This window comes from Monodelphis domestica, chromosome 5 (genome assembly GCF_027887165.1).
Source record: "Monodelphis domestica isolate mMonDom1 chromosome 5, mMonDom1.pri, whole genome shotgun sequence".
NCBI classification, from domain to species: Eukaryota; Metazoa; Chordata; class Mammalia; order Didelphimorphia; family Didelphidae; genus Monodelphis; species Monodelphis domestica.
This window is the reverse complement of record NC_077231.1, coordinates 108,093,076-108,113,648: the sequence shown is the minus strand read 5'-3', so window position 1 is coordinate 108,113,648 and position 20,573 is coordinate 108,093,076. Positions and strand designations below refer to the sequence as shown.

The 20,573-nt window shown below is 35.2% G+C and overlaps 1 protein-coding gene across 3 annotated transcripts in view; it reads left to right on the top strand.

The window, feature by feature from the left end:
- NET1 (neuroepithelial cell transforming 1) overlaps positions 1-18,489 on the top strand; it is a 68,870-nt gene extending 50,381 nt beyond the window's left edge. For all 3 annotated transcript variants that reach the window (XM_001374355.5, XM_056799035.1, XM_007503869.3), the window contains 9 exons: positions 10,049-10,156; positions 10,890-11,057; positions 12,252-12,314; positions 12,629-12,725; positions 12,811-12,887; positions 13,246-13,503; positions 13,793-13,963; positions 15,569-15,755; positions 16,472-18,489. In XM_001374355.5, the coding sequence (XP_001374392.1) occupies positions 10,049-10,156; positions 10,890-11,057; positions 12,252-12,314; positions 12,629-12,725; positions 12,811-12,887; positions 13,246-13,503; positions 13,793-13,963; positions 15,569-15,755; positions 16,472-16,878 (1,536 nt within the window). In that variant the 3' untranslated portion in view covers positions 16,879-18,489. The remainder of the gene's footprint in view (positions 1-10,048; positions 10,157-10,889; positions 11,058-12,251; positions 12,315-12,628; positions 12,726-12,810; positions 12,888-13,245; positions 13,504-13,792; positions 13,964-15,568; positions 15,756-16,471) is intronic.
- Positions 18,490-20,573: the final 2,084 nt, after the last annotated feature.

Here is a 20,573-nt window from a genome sequence, read left to right as displayed (position 1 = left end):
GTTTTAATTGTCTAAAATAATATTATTTGTACAATTCCTTATGAACATTTAAAAAATAAATGAGTGGGTATTTTATCTAACAGTTCTATTAGCAAGATTTATGTCTTAGACATTATCTTGTTTTTAGAAAGGCTGGTTATAAACACTAACAAGTGTCTTTGTATTTAGACTTATACTTATTGCTGTTTAAAACTGCTTCTTTTCATCAGTTTTTTATTTTTTTTTACTTGTGCTTCATCACTTTAAAGGGCTATTTAGTAATAGTGTTTGAAGAGGAATTTAGCAATGTCAATACTTGATAAGTTTGTTCTCAGTTATTTTATTATTAAGGTTTGAAATTCCTGCCTTATTTTAAGTGTAAGTTCATTCAGTTGATTAAAGAACAACTAGGCAAGTTTTACAACCATAAAACTGAACTGAATTTTTTCAGCTTATAATAAAAATGAAAATTACTTTGTAGTTTCAAGTTGTCTCTGGGTAGAAGCTATATAAGCTATAAATATTCATCATTTTATAAAGACAGCTCCTTCTTTGGATTTTATACACCTTGTTCTTTGTTAACAAACTTTTTTATTTATAGCCTCAAAGGCCATAGCTTAATAATAGACAAAAATTACTTAAAAAGGTCAGAGCATATTTAACCAGATTTCTCTTAATTGTATAATTAGTTACGCTAAACAGAACACTCTTAAATCCTGTACTATTTGATAATTTTACATTTAAACAAAATTATAAGTATTTTTTAGACAAAGCAAACTTTGAAAAATTAATTTATCATAACACCTAGGTGAAGTATAAAATTGTAGGTTAAACTGGCAATCATTCAACCAAGCTCCTACCAAGTCCCAGATGATGGGGATATAAAAGCCTAAGCTAAACAGTTTCTGCTTTCAAAGAGTTTACATTCTATTGAGGGAGACAACATGCATACATAAAGGTACATACAAAAAAACATAAAGAGCATATATGAATACCTAGAGGAGGAGGCACCTCTTATAGAAGCTGTTGTTCAAACTGAGTCTTGAAGGAAACCTGACCTGGAGGATAGCCAGGCATAGGGACTAGAAATAGTGTTGTTTTTGAGGACTAGAGAGAAGGGCAGTCTTGATGGACTTTTAGTGTGATACAGCCAGCCAATTTTTTTTCAAAAAACCCTTATCTACCTTCCCTCTTGGAGTCAATGCTGTGTATTGGTTCCAAGGCAGAAGAGTGGTAAGGACTAGGCAATGGGGGTCAAGTGACTTGCCCAGGGTCACACAGCTAGGAAGTGTCTGATTTGAACCTACCACCTTCTGTCTATCCAACTCCACCCTTCTCCCCTCCCCACTCCAGCCAGCCAATTTTTGGAAAAAATTGGAGTTCATATTTGCCCTGATGGTTGATAGGGAACCACCAGAGTTTATTTGAAGTGAAGTCAAGGGAGTGTCCCAGCCACTGGACCTAACCTATGCTTCAGGAATTCCGTGGTCTTTGTGGAAATGGGACAGCTGTGGGAAGAGGCTTGAGCTGGGGAGAAAAATTCAATGGTTATTCAAAGGCTGTAGGTAACTAGGACAAAGGCCTAAGCTAGGGTGGTGTCTGTGAGTAGAGAGAAAGGTATAGATGTATGTGTTTGTGTGGATACACATATGTGTGTGTGAAAGAAATGCTCTTGCAATAGAAACAAGAGCCTCACCTATTCTCTGTATGCGAATAATGCAAACTAAATTTAAATTACAGAGTTCTATGGCTTCTCTCCCTTCCTCCCTTGCAAGTGACCTTTACTGCTGGTTAAAGGTTGCTTGAAGGAGAAAGCTCTTTTCTGCTTATAATTCACTTTACTGTTCTTTGTACTGTAGCTAAAGCTTCTTGAAATGTAAACTTTTTCTCCTAAGGTGAAAGTTTTTATCCTCCTTTTCTTTTTGTTTTCACCTATAATCCCATTTCACTCCTATGCAAGTATACACAAACCTACCAGCAATGCCTTGGGGTTGGGGGTGAGGTCATTGGGTTTGTCAGAAAATTAGCATTTGTTAAGTGCCTACTACTTTTCCTGCCCTGTGCTGAGTGCTGGGGATACTTGGGCCAAAAGCAAAACCAGATGAAGCAAAAACCCATTCTGGACCTCACAATTCTATCACCTCTGAAAAATATTTGACCTATAGAGACATGCATATGCATCCCTGCTGCCAACTTGGATTTAGCAATTTGTGACACTGGGGACTTCAAACCAAATTAATCAGAAAGGTTCGAGTGACCCTACAAAAAGTAACCTAGTATTGACTAATCAGGAATCTTGAACTACTCTAAACTTTAGCCCCCCAAATAACTGGTGAACCCATATTTGATGAGAAAATCTTTCACAGAAGTCTGTTTAGTAAAACTTTGAGGGGCTTTTTTTAGTTTGTGTTTAGTACATATTTGCAATAGGATAATAATACTTTGTAGTACCTACAGTCATCATTATAACATGTAATTTAAAAAATACTCATATACCTGAAGTTATCTATCAAATATTCAAAGTTGGCATGATACTTACTATGATGACTTTATGTATTTTTCTAAAAAATATGGAGGGCAAAGTAAGGTTACTGTTGAATAAACAAAAATATGGAAAATCTAAATATTTCTTAAAATTACAGAACTGGGGCAACCCCATGTAAACATACATAGAATCCTTTTCTATCTCACCTCTGAAAACTGGGTTTTTTGGAAACAATGTTAAAATGATACTTTCATAAGTGGTAATTTGCAGATAAGCGAGATAATTTTTGTTTTAAAGGGGAGGTGTGTGTGTGAGATATACTGGGAAAGCCTTCTGGAGACCAAAGAGCTACTTGACTTCTGATAGGATTTACCTCCCCACCTAAAGTGGATGTCCATTGTCTGGCGAAGAGGGACAATTCCCTCAGGGGGAAACCTCTCCTGTGACAAGGTCAAAACCTAGGGTTTATACCCTTAAACTAGGTAAACTGGGGACTTCTAGATTTCCATGTTGACAAAGGAAACAGAAGCATTCCCAATAGCCCCCCACCCAATATAAACTGCTTCAAATGATGATTCAACTCTAAAATTAACTTCTTTTAAACAATATAAATTCAATTTAGAAACTTGTATTTTGCTTAAAACGGGATAAATTATTCAGGTCCAGAATTGAATAAAAGTTAAATTGTATGGGTTATCTGTAATATTAGTAACATTAGTTCCTAATAACTGTTTGACAGGACCCACTTGAGGAATGGGAAAAGTGGCAGCGCTGAGTGGGTCTTTGACAAGAGTTCACACTCCTCAGGTCACAAATTGGCCTCCAGGAAGAGCCATGTGCACATGTTTTTTTTTGTTGTTTTTTTTTGTTTGTTTTAATTTTTAAATTTTTTTCCATGGTTCCATGATTCATGTTTTCTCCCTCCTCCCCAGAGTCTGACCAGCAGTTCCACTGGGTTTTTAATATAGAAATGGGTTTGAATGATTATAATATAGAAATGGGTTTGAATGATTATTTATATAATCATATATATCATAAAATAATGTATATATACATAATCATTCAAACCCATTTCTATATTATTCATTTTTGTAAAAGGGCAGTCCTTTAAAACCAAAACCCCAAGTACATGCCCTTATAAACACTTGATAAATCACATGTTAATTCTTCTGCATTTCTACTCCCACAGTTCTTTCTCTAGATGTGTGTAGCATTTTTTCCTCATAAGTCCCACAGAATTGTCCTGGATCATTGCATTGCTATTAGTAGCAAAGTCAATTACATTTGATTGTCCCATAGCGTTACAGCCTCTGTATAATATTTTCCTGGTTCTGCTTAATTCACTGCACATCAATTCATGTAGGTCTTTCCAGTTCTCATAGAAGTTCATCATTTCATCATTTCTTAGAGCACAAGAGTATTCCATCACCATTATATACCATAATTTGTTCAGCCATTCCCCAATCATGAGATCCCCTCATTTTCCAATTTTTTGCTACCACAAAGAAAGCAACTATAAATATTTTTGTGGACAGTGATGTTGGCTGCTTTGATCTAATTAGAATAGCAGTTCATAAGTTTCCTCTGGTACTTTAAATAATTGCCAATTGATTGTATCTATTGTATGCATGTTGGAAATAGGAAAGATGGCTTAAGAAGCCAAAACAATCCCCTATACTTCTCAATCCTAAAGCTAACCTAAATCCTTTCTTGTTTAATAAAACTAGTTTGGTAATGGCCAAGCCTACAACTTGCACAGAAATTAATTTTAATACTACTGTGTTTCGAGCTTTTGCAAGATCATTTATAAACTTTGTGTGATCTTAAACGTTTTTATAAACATAGTTCTTTTATAGCTGTTCAGATTTCAAAGGGAAAAATAAAAGCTATAATCACTATTTCCCTGGGGAGGGGAGAATCTTGGCATTTTATAAAATTTACCTTTGTTCAGCATTTGTTTTTACTGTAAGGAAATAATTTTTTGTTAAATTATAATCATATAGCATTTAAGTTGTAGATAATATCAAGAAATTTTCCTTTCCTCCTAGCCAAATTTCTTTGCCTTTTAAAATTAACTGGAAGAGCACCTATGAAAGCCAAACCCATTTGCCTTAAGGAAGGGAGTTAATTTAGATCCAAAAAAAGAACCCAACTGACACCTGTTTTGTTTCTACTTAATGTTAGCATATCTTAATGTGAATCTGAATCTTAGTTTGTTTTAGGGGAATGGTAATTATGTCTCCATTCTAACAGAAGTTCCTTTGTACTGTTTTTACTAAAGGGAAAGGAATGCCTTTTGCTAGACCTTCTGCACATGCATGTGTCACTTCAGTCTTGCACAGATGTGGAGAGTAAAAAAATTCACATATGTTCTTTACCACACTGTCACTTAACCACTTATCTGGAAGGCTTTTTTTTTTTAATTCACTTATCATTTGCTCCATTTGCTTAATATTCTTAAAGTTGGAATTCATTTTTTCCTGAAACTATAGTTATGCTCTTGTTAAAGTAAAATATGTAAAGCATTAGTGTGAAGTCAGCAATTATCTGCTGATATTCTTAACTGAGAAATTAAATGATCACATCTGATTGTGATCAACTTTTAGAATATTAAAGTCCTTGGTTTTCTTGAAAATTCAAGAATTATAAGACACTAATGCAAAGAATAACCCCAAAATAGAAGCATTGCAAAGGGAGAAAGGGTTTTTTCTTGGCTCTAATCCTGTCTTCCTCCTAATGAAGATGATGATATAAGATATTTTGTATCTTGTTGAAGTACACTTATCCATTCAATTCAGGAGGTACCTATTATGTGCTAAGGGCTAGAGAGATGAAGAAAAATGAAAACATTCTACTCCAAAAGACTTCATTTCTAATAGCATTGTTTCCTAGAAGAAAGGACTATAAATATACTATAATATCCTTTTTCTATATTTTTATTATGTTGTATATGAGAAGATATTAGCAAAATAATGTTTTCAGATATTAATTTAGTAAGCATTTATAAAACATTTTATATATAAGAAAAATCAAAAGTAGGCTCTGTGCTTAAGGTTCTTACATTCTCACAGAGAAGACAACTTAAAGATGAATGCAGAATTGATGAAAGACTCTTTAGAGAAAAGATGGCACTAGGATTTGGAGAGACCAAGAAAGGCCTCTGGGTGGGTGTGGTCCTTAAGCTAAGTCTCAAAGAAAGCTAGGAATTCAAGAGGTCTACACTAGAAGGGGAAAGCCTTTCAAGCCTGGAAAGCAGCCAATGCAAAGGCTGAAAGATTGAAGGTGGAGCAAGTATCACAAATAAGACAATATGACTAGATAATAGAATTACAGGTTGGTGATTAGAATGTAAGGAGATTGGAAAGGTAGGAAGGGCAGGTTTTTAAGAACTTTGCATGCTAATCAAAGGACTTTTGCCCAGGGTCACACAGCTAGTAGGTTTCTGAGCCTGGATTTGAACTGGGTTTTTCTGACTCCAAGCAGAGTACTCTATCCTCTCTGCTACTTAGCTTCCAGTTTGAAGATTATTATAGTAATCCAGGTGAGCAAACCTGAGGATTTATGGTATGAGTGAAATGAAGACTACAGCAATGTTGAGGGAAAAAAATTACAAGATTTGATGACTGATTGTATATGTGAGGTATTCTAGCAAATAGAGTGAAGGATAACATTACTGTTGCAAACCTAAGTGAATAGAAGAATATTGGTACCCTCAACAGTAATAGGGAAGCTGAGGAAGGGGAAGGCTTAGAGGTAAAGATAATTAGTTCTGTTTTGGACATGTTCATTGTGAAAGGTCTGTAGCAGTTAAAGTGTCAAATAATTCAGGATTGGAACTTAGGAGAGACCCTAAGGCTGGATAAATATATTTGATAATCATATGATATCATCTGCATAAAGATGACTATAGAACCAATAAGAGCTAATGAAATCCAAGTGAGAAAGTATAAAGAGATAAGGGAGAAGGGAGGAAAGTAGAGAAGTAGGCCCACAGAATAGTTGTGACCTGGATGAAGATCCAAAAAAAGAGACTAAGACAAGAGCCCAGGTAGAAAGATAACCAGGAGATAATGCAATCACAAAAGCCCAGAAAGGAGAGAATATCCAGGAAAAGAAATGGTCAATAGTGCCAGGTGCTACAGAGAAGGGAAAGAAAAATGAGAATTAAGAAAAAGATCTTTAGGTGTTTTTTTTTTCTGTTGGTAACTTTGGAGAAGAGAAGGGGTGGGATCAAAGGTACATTTAGAAGGTAGGGTTGGCTTTGACTAATAAAAGGTCTATCACATTGTCAAACTGGAGCAAAGGAGATGGTGAGAGATAATGTCAGAGAATTTCCCATGAATGTCATTGATTTTGGAGACAATATTGAGGTGAGGTCTTTTAGAAAGATGGGTAGGGAGACAGTAGCATGGAATACTTGAGAAAACAAAAGGTTTGGATCATTGGTCAAGGTGAAATGGGAGATCCATATGGGAGAACTGATAAGATCACTTGTTAATGAAGGCTCATTTGATATTAGCTAGAATAAATTTTTAGTGGAGTCAGCACAATTTCATGGTTTCTTCTAGTTAGTTCCATTCAGGAACAAAGAATAGGTACAAAGAAGGTGTGTGGTAGGAGTAACCCAGGGTTGGCAATGGGGAAAGTGGTCAGTTATAGGATAGGAGAATAGGGATTCATGAGTAGAGGATAGTGCAGAGTTGAACTAGGTCACCTGGGGTTCAAAACTATAAAAGGAGAGTTTTCTCAGATAGGAGTAATGGCCTCTGTTAATACTAGGCACGAAGAGATTAGAAATCATGCATAAGGACAAAGGGTATGTTTAGAAGGTAGAAGGCAGCCTTGGGTGAGATAAATTATTGTGATCAGATAAAGGAAATTAATTACTTGAACATGGAAACAACCTTTGTGAATGATGTCAAGATCCTGGGCATGATCATCCCTTTGTAGAGTAGAAGTCATGAAAATTGGTATAGAAGAACTGAAAAATAGGTTATTTGAGGGAACATTAATATATATGTAATAGAAGCTCTCTAGGATGAGAAAGGGAAGAGAATGATGTTATCAAATAGTTTACCAAAATCTTGACTGTATCTAAATTTGGATTAAATTAATTATAAGGGAGGAGAGGTTACTGAATGATGGTAGCAGAGGCAAAAACTTGAAACAGTAATAGGAGGCAAAGAGTATTCTATCTACCACTTCTGGATCAAACTGTTCCTTATCATTCTGATCTTAGTCATTTAACCTTTTGATGACTCATTTTACTTATAATGAGGTAAAATGAGGGATTTGAATGGAGGGATTTTGGATTCTGCCATTGCTGCTTACTTTCTGTCTAACCATAGTAACTTACCATTCTGGACAACATTCTTCATTTGAAAGTAATAACATTGGATAAAATTGCCTTGGAGCTCCCTTTCCATCTAACCTATTGACATGGTAACTTTTAAGCTGGCCCCTCATATAACTTTTTATGATTCCAATCTTGCTTCATCCTATCATAAATAATGTAGCATAGAAGAAATGAAGCAACATTTTTTTCACTCATTTAAGACAAACTAGAATAATTTTCTAAGGCATCTAGGTAGCAACAGTGGATAGAATATTAGACTTTGAATTAGGAAGACACATACACAAAGTGCCTGCATCTTTGGACTATCTAGGCATGCTCCGAAGTTCACTCTGAACATGTTTATCCATGTTAGATGGTCTGAATTTGCTCCAAAGGCTCTAATATATACATACATATATACAGTAAACAGGGAAACAATACAAATGGTGAGATGGAATTATTTAAGAAAGAAGATAATATTAAGGAAATAACTATATGCAGAACAAACCTCCTAATCCCAAAAGGTAGGAGTGAAAAAGTGGGGGGGAGTATGGGCAGGGGAAGAGCAAAGAACTAGGTACTGAACTGGCTGAATACACTGTGGTACATTAATATAGTAATATGTTGTTGTTCCATAAGAAATGACAAAAAAAAATTGGTGGCATGAATTGATGAAGAATTAAGTTAGCAGACCCTGGTGAACTAGTTTCATAAGTACAGCAACATTGTGGAGATAAACAACTTTGAAAGACTTAAATGCAATCTATGCAATGATGAACCATCTCCCTCCCCAGTGCATCTATGATGAATCACGTTTCATCACAGTGAGACAATGTGCAAAAGGTATAGAGGCATACATATTTTGGACATAGCCATTGTGCAGATTCATTTTGCTTGACTATACTTGTTATTCCATTTTCAATGAGGTTTTGAGAAGAGGAGATAGTGAGTAATGCCCTCCAAAAAGAGGCCCTTTGAAATATTTTTAAATACATAGAACACAAAGGAAAGAAGCACAGACAAACAGGATAGTTTTGAAAGTAATGTATGGAATTTATTATGCTTTTTTCAAGATAAGCTTTTGTAAATAGAGAGATTCACAGTTTCATAGAAAATTCTTCTGTTGTGTGTATAGAAATGCTTTTTGGGTGGCATTTAAGTATGGAATTAAAGTGTTTTGTGTTTTTTTACCTAAAAATTAGAAATCCCTGAATGAACTCCTACAGAGTAAAAATCAAATGGCCTAAGTCTACTGAGGATACTTCAATTCTGAAATTTTAATCAATAGAATGTTTATTCTTTCTTGTTTTAAAAAAAAATTCAATAGATTCCTCATTTTGTCCTCTACTGTACAGAAAAATGCACATGTAAAAGCCATCTTAGGAGGCATCACATCAACTTTATGTATTTAATAGATAGCAGGAATGGTTCTGGTTCTTCCCTGGCTTCTTTCAAGATTCAGTTCAAGTTGTACCTTCCACTATAGGTTTTTCTGGTCCCAAACCCATCTCCCTATTGTCTTCTCTCTGAAATTATTTTCCATGTACTCTGTATATAGCTTGTTATATACATAATTATTTACATATTGTCCTCTCTATTAGAATGTGAACTCCTTGAAGGACAAGGACAGTGTTTTTATTTTGTCTTTCTTTGTATTAGAAGTACTTAGCATAGTGCCTAGCACAAAGTAAGCACTTAATAAATGCTTAATAAATTGTCTGATTATAGATTATAGGACAAAGTATTCTTACTTAATTTTTAAATTAGTAATTTTTTCCATTGGCCAGAACAAGAATATAGGATATAAAAGTTGATTAGAAAATCTAGTTTTGTTATGTTTACAAGTATTTCTCTCCTTCAGATGTTTAGGCATCCAATCTATTTCAAGGTACTGAGATTTAAAGTAATTAACATTGATATAAATCAACAGTGCAAAGGGGGATACCTTTTATTTTTGTTCTATTCTAAAATTAATACAAACTTGAAGTTGTATTTGTCAGATATTTTACCTTTTATAAATGGAATTAAAACAATAGATACTTTGGTATATCCTTGGTACTAAATGTTTTATTCTGAAAGTGATTTGGGGTCTTTGGGTTTCATTTTTTAGCTAAGTACAATGTAGTAATTTCAGAAAATTATATTTTTGTTCTTTGTGATATGCAAACATGTGTTTTCTTATTGCTTCAGTATTGTCCTGGCTTGTTTGCAAAAACAATGTCTGGTATAACCTGTTTTTGTTTTCACAGGAGCCAAGCAACAAAAGAGTTCGATCTCTGGCTCGAGTCTCATCTTTGGCAAATTTAATCTCTCCTGTGAGAAATGGAGCAGTCAAACGTTTTGGTCAAACGATACAGGTAAAAAAAATTATTATTTTTTTTTAAAGAAATGAAACTATACTTTTTGTAGAAGTTCTTGTTTTATTTTGTTTTTTGGCTTGATCCTGTGATTTCATTGGTATTTTTGTTGAGGAAACTCCCTCTACCAAAGTATGCAATTATTCTTTAACTTATATTCTTAAAGTGTTACCAAAGGCACATAGGCAGTCTTTTTCAGAGGCAGTTAAGTCTAGGTCTTTCTGATTGTGGCTTTTTTTGTTATGCAGTCACTCTTGTGAGAAATGGAAATATGCTAATACATTTTAGAATGATTAAATATCTAAATTACATTGTTATCACAAGAAATAAAATCAGTCTGTATTTGTAACAATTTTCTTGAAAGATCTGTACCCCAGAATTACAGTACCAGAATGTAAATTAAGGGTGAGGGAGACTTGGGGGTGTTTATAGATACCAGTTGTTAGGGAGAATTTGAACATTAGACATTATAGTGGGAGCAATCTTTTGTAGAATAAGAGAGGAGTGGGATCAAAGGTATCTGCAAAGGGTACGGTTGGCTATGATAAGTAAAAGATCTATTTTACTGACAAAGAAGTGAAGGAGATGATGAGATGTGGTGTCAGAGGGAATTTTTTTCAATAACCTCTTTAAAATTTTTTGTTTTAAAATTTTAAAATGTCTATCAAATTTTATTTCCCTCCAAAATATTTTCTGATTATTGGGATTTTTTTATTGCCTACCTTTTTATTAGTCATTTACACTTCGTGGTGACAACAGATCTCCTGCTTGTGCCCAGAAATCATTTAACAGGGCTACTGTCCCAACTCCTTCTAAAAGAAGAAACAGTGTACGATGGTCAGAGATGTTAGATATCAACATGAAAGAATCTTTAACCACCAAAGAAATCAAACGTCAAGAGGTAAGTTTGCATCAAAAACAGAACCAAACTTATTAATGTGCAACATCTGTAGTAGGAAAAAGAGCTGCTAGAGTTTTAGGAAGTTGTTCTTATATTTAAGTTCCTTTCTCTAAATTTCTCAACTTCATTTACAAGATTAGCAAAAATGTCTATGGCATAGTAATTATATTTATGTTAACAGACTGATTCTACTCTAATTAGCTTACATGTTTACCTTAGTGATTTCACATACCTTAAAATATATAATCATTTTAAATGGTTTCGTGAATCTGTCACTAACGTCATGCCTCATAATGGCATAATGGCAATGGAAGGTGATACTGAGTTTCTTAATCTTAATCTGTCCTAGTGAAACACTAGCAGTGACTGGGCCTGCCACACCAGAAAGGAGCAGTGAGATAGCTGTGTCTCTGTAATATGAGGAACAGTGTTATGGAAGCTTAGAGGCTTATCATAATAGGCTAGTTCCCATAAGATGATGATTCTTTCAGCCTCACCAGTTCATAAAGAAAGGTCATCTGTTCATTTATCCTGTATTTGCATTGGTAAAGAGAACCCCCACACTGACAAGGAATTACACAGCCTTGAAGCAGTGATGTCAGAGTTGTGAATTACCAGAAGCTCAACTGTAATGCCAACATCTCCCCTAGCCACCCCCTTCTCTTGACTCACATCAGCTACTGCCTTAGTTCAGCCTTTATCTTCTCTTGATTATATTATTTCAGCAGCCTCCTAATTGGTGTCCCCGATTCTCTCTTTACTCCCATCTGTTGTCCATGCTGCTGCCAAAGTATGTTTTTTCTTTTCTGTACATATTTAACTATGTCACAGGCCCACTCAATAAATTCCAAGGCCTCCCTATGGCTTCTGGATAAAATATAGTTCTTCTGCTTGTCTTTTAAAGCCTGTCACCACATAGCACACACCCCCCCCCCCCCTCCATACTTTGTAGTAAAAACCAAATTGGCCTTTACAGTTAAGAAAACTTAGGATGGACAGAGGTTGTCACTTGCAAGACCACCTCCTCCAGGACTGGCTCTCCACTGAACCACCTAGCTACTCTGAACATAGGTCTCATAACTAGCATTTTGAATTTATGCTTTGATTATAATTTTCATTTAGGCCATTTATATTAGCACCTCTTTTTGAGAGAGGCAAAGAAGAATTGATTTTTGTAATGCACATCCTTTTCAGGCAATATATGAAATGCTCCGAGGAGAACAGGATTTAATTGAGGATCTTAAGCTTGCCAGAAAGGTCAGTAAGTAGTTTTTGCTTTTAAGAATACCATTTCTCCAACTTCCACATCTCTCCTCAACTTTGCCAAGGATTAAAATCCCATGACTATTTCAAAAATTATTAGAAATGCTTATTAATATTTGTACTTGGAAATAGAAAATATCTGTTACTAAATTTTATTTTTTGAAATAAGATCATCTTAGATGGTTATCACCTCTAAAGTAACACATTAACTTGGCACATTCTGTGGCTGATTATACTCCAATGTGTCTATGATAGTCTCAATGTAATTAGCTAGTTCTGTATAACAAGTTTCCCCCTCTGCCTTTCAGGCCTACCATGATCCTATGTTGAAGTTATCTATCATGTCTGAGGAAGAACTCACACATATATTTGGAGATTTAGATGCTTACATACCTCTGCATGAAGGTAAAATCTGTTATGTAATTTTCAACTCCATATAAATATCTGTAGCATGTCATTTTAAAAATTTTTTGTCTTTTTAAAATTTCAGATCTGTTGGCAAGATTAGGAGAAGCAACAAAGCCAGATGGGACAGTGGAGCAAATTGGTCATATTCTTGTGAACTGGGTAATGTGATGATTTGTTTAATCCAATTAATTTGTTGCAGGATAGTTTATTGAAATTTTTGGGCAAATTTTTGAAAGATCTGAATCATTGAACCAACTACAAATAAGACACTATGACTGCATTAAATAATAATAATAGTAATTCCTTATCTTGCCTAAGGGTTTATAAAATGCCTGTGTCACAACATTTAATCAAAAGGATACAAAGTCATAGTGAGATTGTAAATTTAATGTTACCAAAATCCTTATAATAAACATGTAGATTTTAATAATTTACTAAGAAAATTGTTAAATGTATATGGTTTTCAGTGATGGCATTTGTCTTAAAATTATCTTAATTTTTTTGTATGATCTTTTAGTTGCCAGGTTTAAATGCTTATAGAGGCTACTGCAGTAACCAGCTTGCAGCTAAAGCTCTTCTTGATCAGAAAAAACAAGATGCAAGAGTTCAAGATTTCCTTCAGCGTTGTCTTGAGTCTCCTTTCAGTAGGAAATTAGACCTCTGGAGTTTCCTGGACATTCCTCGAAGTCGCCTAGTTAAATATCCCTTGTTGTTAAAAGAAATTCTCAGACATACACCCAAAGACCACACTGATATAAAACCTCTAGAAGAAGCTGTAAGTAATAAAAACAATTGAATCTTGTAAAAATTTGGGAATGGTTTATTAGGTTACCTTAGAATGAAATAAAATGTTGCCTTCAAATCAATCATCAGTATCAACAAACATTTAATGTATACCCTTTAATCTGCACTGTGCTTCACTACACAGAGGGTATTAAAAGAGTTCTAAGATGGCAAATTCTGTCCTTAAGGGCCTAATAATATAGTTGGGGAAGTGGAATATTAAGGATGCTATAATAGTTGCTAAACTTTTCACTGCTACAAAAGGTGTTTTTGGCTTTTAGCTATTGGTAATACAAGGAGTACTCTCTGATATCAACTTGAAGAAAGGAGAATCAGAATGCCAATATTATATTGATAAACTGGAATATCTGGATGACAAACAGAAGGATCCTAGGATTGAAGCTAGCAAGGTGTTGCTTTGCCATGGAGAACTGAAGAATAAAAATGGACATGTAAGCTTATTTCCTTACTGATATAAAGTAAAATTAGAAACACGTATTAAACCTGTTTTGTTTCATCACTTTTTTATATCTTCTAAAAATATCTGAGATGTATTTTGAAAGATAGCCACTGTAATCAAAAGGATCTTCAAATATGCCTCCGATACTACCTAGTTGTGTGACTGGGCAAGTTACTTAACTTTGATTTCCTAGTCCTTGCCTTTCTTCTGCCTTAGTATCAATACTAAGATAGTAGATAAGAGTTATTTTTTAAATCATCTTTTTTGCAGCCAACTTCAAGAAATAGTTAAAATATCTGCTATAAGTAATTATAGGATAGCCAAAACTATTTTATAACTACTTTGTTGTAGATTATAGAATTTTCAGAACCAAGAGAGACATTTGGAGGTCATTTTCACCAGCTGTCCCCTGTTTGTGAAACTCTCTCCCACCTTATCTCTGCCTCCTGGCCTCCTTTAAGTCTCACTTTCTACTAGAAGCCTTTCCCAGTCCTGATTCTTAGTGCCCCCTCTTTAAGACTATCTCCCAATTTATTCTGTATGTATTTTGTTTGAACATAGTTGTTTGCTTGTTGTCTCCTCCCTTTCCCCCCATTAGACTGTGAACTCCTTGACATCAATGACTGTTTTTATCTTTGTATCCTCAGTGTTTAGCTAAGTACCTGGCACATAGTAGGAACTTAATAAATATCTGATGATATTACTCGAACATCTATTCCAAACCTTTCTTTTTATGGATAAGGAGATTAAAATCTAGATTGAACCAACATTTCAGAAGGTCTCAGAGATAGTATGATTTTTTTCAATTTAGGATATCTAATCTTTAGGTTGAACTATTCCAGTTTTTCTTTAAAGAAGTTACATTATAGTTGCTGATATAAATAAATTTTCAGCTCTGTTAAAGTGGTAGTAAATTATCAACTGCTAATTACCCTCCCATCCCAACTGCTTTGTATTTATTTTATACTTATTCTCTTTGTGTATGAGTATAAATTATATCCACCAGTAGAAAGTAAGAGTTTTGTGATTAGGGATTATTTCATGTTTCCAAAATAGGTGTATACCAAAGGTTTATAAATGCTTTCTTACTGATTAATTATCAGGAGCACTACCTTAAATCTATTAGTATAAATGTACAAATTTTTTAAATATGTCTTTTATTATATTTTTAATCCCTACTGCACTAGAAGACTTACATGATAATTTCAGGTTTCAAGTTATGTTACTACTAATAGACAATTTATCATCCCTTATTTCCCTAATTGCCTCTAACTTTAATGATATACACCAGTTGTTGAGAATAGGATTTATAGTATGCAATCACATTTTCTGAAGAAAAACATTTACACATATATTTTTTAAGTAATTTATTGAGATAAATCATGTCACCGAATCAACTCCATATTAGCTATATAGTTGTCATTCAGTCTTTCACTAGTGTCTAATTCTTTATGATTCAGTGGACAACACTGTCCATGGGATTTTCTCGGCAAAGATACTGGGGTGTTTTGTCATTTCATTCCTGACTCCAGGCCACATGTTCTATCTACTGAGCCAGTTGGATATTTTATGATTTTTTTTCCTCTCATTTCTCCAGAAACTCTATATTTTCTTGTTTCAAGACATCCTTGTCTTGACTCGTCCTGTTATACGCAATGAACGCCACTCCTATCAAGTATACCGTCAGCCTATTCCTGTCAAGGAGCTGGTGTTAGAGGACCTGCAGGATGGTGATGTGAGAATGGGAGGTTCCTTTAGAGGTGCTTTTAGCAACTCAGACAAAGGTAAAGAAAAAAGTTTTAGATGATTTCATTTTCAAAATGTTAGTGTGCAGGTGAGGCTTTGAGAGCTTTAAATAAATGAAATTCCCTGGATTTCTTTTGTAAAAATAAGTTGTGAGATCACTAAGCATAAACTAATGCTGCTAATTAAAGATAATTGTGCCAAATCATTTTAAATGCCATCTGGTACTGAGATGAGACATGTAGCAACTTCCTATAATTCACCCAAATGTAACTCAAAATTTTTTTTACTCTAGGAAAACATTTTTCCTCTGATTATTCAAAATAAAACCATTCTGTCCAAGTGTTCTTTTAATTGATTTAAAATGTCAAAAATGAAAGATAGTCCTATCTTTTCAGTCCTGACTTTTGTGTCAGAAAGACCTAGGGGCAAATTTTACTCCTGACACACATCTTAAGCTATGTAGTCCTCAGTTTCAGATGAGGTACTGATCCACTTTAGTCGAGGAAGTTCCTTTATCAATGAAACAAGGAAACTAACTGGAAATATTCTTATGTTTGTATATTTTGAGATTTATGATATATAACCAACATCCATCAGATATTCTAATATTAATAAATGTAGGAAAGGTAAAAAAAATTCAGTAAGTCTCCAAATGTACTTGGTGTGTTTGTAAAACCTTTTAAGGGAAGTAAGATTATTGACTACAATTGGCATAATCTTTTTAAAAATAAGATGTCTTTTTTATTTTTTCCAGCTAAAAATATCTTCAGAGTTCGTTTCCGGGACCCTTCACCAGGGCAGTCCCATACTTTACAAGCTAATGATGTGTTCCATAAGCAACAGTGGTTCAATTGTATCCGAACTGCCATTGCCCCCTTTCATCAGACCACCAGTCCAACAGAGTTTAAGGGTTTGTCGGAGCTCAATAAGGGGTCTGAAAAGAACAACCCTTTGGCATCACACATCAAATCCCAAAGGAAGTCATCAACACTTTCTGGTCTCATTCCTCTGGAAGTAGATGAAAATTCCCCTGAATGTATTCCCAGCATAGCTATAAATGAAAACTCCACAGATATAAAAGCACACAGAATACAACCTGGGTCCCCAAAAGCACAAGAGAAGGCCCAACTGAATGATAAAAGGAAAGAGACTTTGGTATAAAGGGAATCCATGTACCAACTGAAGAAAAGACTGTTTATAAATGTGTATATATTTTTTTCATGTAATGTTGAACATGCTAGGGTTACTTTGTCTTGATGTGTTGGTTTTTTTAATGGCAGCTACTAATAACTCTGTTAAACTATGGTCTGTTTTTTAAAGAATGTAGAATTTATATTTTCTTAATTTGTACCATAATTTGGAAATTTTTAAAGCTTAGCACAGTTAGATGGGAAATCTAAAAGGCAGATGGTTCATAAGTTCTGATCTACTATGGCTTTTTTTCTCTTTTCAAATATTTTCTCAATTATACACAAAAAACAATTTTTACCATTTGCTTTTAAAATGTTAAGTTCCAAATTCCCCCCTTCTTTCTTCCTTCTTTTCCCCTCTTAATGAGAAAGCAAGAAATTTGATATAGCTTATACATGTGCAGTCATGCAAAACATTTCCATATTAGTCATATTGTGAAAGAAAACACAGACCAAGGAAAAAAACCCAAGAAAAATAAAGTTTAAAAATCTACCATGGCTTCTTGATACCAACTATGATATTTGAAATGTCTGCAAAATTGAACAATTTTGCAAATGATAATATTTTACCAATATTTTTTCCCAAACTTTATAGCCCAATTTTTCTCAAAATTGAATGTTAACATGATCATTTAAAATATACATAGTATATATGTATTGAAATAGTTCTTTGGAAAACAGACCATAGAATTCAGTAGTTTCCATTTTAACAACTGGAACTCTTTTTTTAACTGTACATTTTCATTTTTCCTTTGCATAACCTGACAATTATTTACTTTTTTTTTCATTGTAAATGTAGTGTTAAGAATTTTTTTTATTTTGATGGTTTTTCAAGTTAACATTTATTTAAAGTATTTGATTTTCCTTGTCTTAAAATGTATATATTTGTGTGTTTATACATATATATATTTTAAGATGATTTTAGCCATACTGTTTCTTGAGCCAGTAAGAAAAGTGGCATCTTTTAAATGTAGCATTTTGGGAGGTGGTAAACCCACATAAAAGGTCTTGAGAATGCTCTATACTAGTAAAAAGGGTGCATAGTATGATGTACAGTGATGAGCATTTTAGTGCAAAAAGGAAGGAAGGAGGAGGACAGGTTGACTTTTAATAAGCTCCAAAAAGGAAAAAGAGGAGTGGTTTTGTCTTAAAGTAAAATAGCTGGTGTCTGCCAGAATGTGAAAGAAGAAAGTATCACGGACAAACCAAAGGGATTTAAAGCATGTTGAAGAGGGCTAGACGGAATTGAACTTTATTTGAAAGATGTTAAGAATAGTGAATAAAAAATGAATATGGGAAAAGAAGTGACATGAAGAATGAAATCTTGACAAAGTTGACTAGGAGTAAAAGCTTGTCAAGTCTTCCCAAAATGTTTTCAGGATACTATCAGAAGAAGTCATTAGAGTTTTGTTTTCAATCTGCCAAAAACACACACACAAGTACAGTGCAGCCCCACAGTGACTAAAAACTTAATCACAGCTTATATATTCAGTGGAAAAGTCTGTAAATACATGAAACCAAATGGAGGGGTGTCTGTATAAATGAATTATACTATTAAAAAATACACAAACCCACCCCAAAAGTTTCTTGTATGTATATATGCATGTCTGTATGTTGTGTAATGTGATTATGGGGCATGTTGTGTTGAGAAAATTTTCCTAAATTGCTTACACCACTCTTAGCAGAAGACCTTAACAAATACTTCATTGGAAAAAATCAAGGTTCTCTATGCCAAGCCCTCTTTCACAACTCTTTATTACAAATCATCTCAACATCATTCCCCCTCTCCTCCTTTACTTAAGTCTCAGAGGAAAAGGTGCACCTTCTCATAAATGCCGTCCCCTCTGTTTATGCCTTTGATCCCATTCCTGCCTGTCTCTTCCAGGGACTTTCCCTTTCCATCCTTGCTTTTTTAAAACTCTCATCCCTCCTTAGCCATTAGTTTCTCAGTGCTCAAATATTTCCCATCCTTTAAAATAAAGCTTTATTTGATCCTACTGTGTGCTCATACAATTCTGTATTTCTCTTCTCTTTCAGAGCCGAACTCTAGCCAGACCAGAAAAGGCCCTGTTTATACTAGTTTCCTCTACTTTCTCACCTTCCGCTTATTCCCCAACGTCTTGAATTCAGGCTTCTGAATTCATCCGAAACTCTTCTTTCCAAGCTTAGCAATGATTGCTCAGTCAACAGCTATGATGGCCCTTTCTCAGTCTTTCTCTTCTCTAGTATTTCTGCTGCTGACCGTCTTGTCCTCCTAGAAGTAGAATTCCTTCCCTGTGCTTTCATGATATTGTTCCTTCTGGTCTCTCCCACTTGCATAGCCTTCTTTCTGGGTCTCTATCATATTTGTTTTTCCTCTAGGCACGGGTGTGCCAGAAGGCCCTGTCCTGGACCGCCTTCTCACCATATCTTGTTGGCTCTTATTCAGATCTGGGTTATCTTCTCTGTGCAGATGACTTGTAGAACTATATAGCCAGCTCTAATCCATATCTTCATCTGGGTGTTCCATAGTCATCCCAAGCTCATTGATCCCTAAACAGAATTCACTCTCTTCTCTGCTCCCAGTCAGTCCTCCACTGTTCCCAAGTTCCTGATTTTTGTTGAGAGCACGACTGTCCTTCCATTTACCCAGCTTCTCAAGCTTGATGTCAGGCACAATTCTTCCCTCTTTCTTGGCCCTCGTCTACTAAATTGCTCGGTTTTATCACCATGATATATCTCACATCAGGCCCTTTTTTTCCCCACTCACAACCTATCTATCCACCAGGGCTGCCAAATTGACATTTCTAAAGCAAAAGCTCCGACTAGGTCATTTCCCTGCTTGAAAAGTGGCTTCTTGCCTCTCTCCAGAGTCAAATGCAAACATCTTTACTTGTCTCTTCATGATTCCCAGCTGTCTTTCAAGGCTGGTTGCACATTACTGTCCTTCGTGTATTTACATTCCCTTACCTGACATTCCATCTCTGTTCGGTGCGCTCTCCTTGGTGCCTCCTGCAGAGTCGGACTGATCCCTATCTTAAAGCTGTTCCCCTGTGAGATATCTGTTAAGTCTTGTCTGAACACAGAACATTTGCGTAGTACATCTAGTGAAGCATTTCACGTTTCCTTTGGGCACTGAGTCCTTTCCAAACAACCCAGCTTGGTCTTTCCTGGCGTGTCTCCTGGTGCGGCTGAGCTCTCCGAGGGCAGCCACTTTCCTCCAGACCTTTCGAAACTCCCCGTGTCACCGGACACTCACCTCGCGTTATCCATTCACATAAGAACAAACACAAGGAGGCCAAAGCAGCTGGGGCATCCCGCCACCTTGCTGAGTCCCCACCGAAGAGAGTCCCAGCCAAGAAACCTCAGCCAGAAACTCAGAGATCCTGGGAGGCCCCTGTGGCCAAGCAGCTCATTAGAGAACCTGTCCCCATCTCCCAGGAGAAGCTCTCATTCACATGCATATACGGAATAGAATCCTGCCACATTTATTCCACAATTAGGGAATCGCCTCCCATAAGTAAGGGCCCTTGCAGGAACACAGAGGTTAATGCTTGTCTTTGAAAACACCCCATAGCAACCTGACCTAAAGGCAAAGTTGCTCTAAAAAAATTGCTTCCCATTTATCTTCCATTTTGCTCTTGTAATTATGCTTCTCAAGGTAGAGACAAGAAAAATATCTTGACA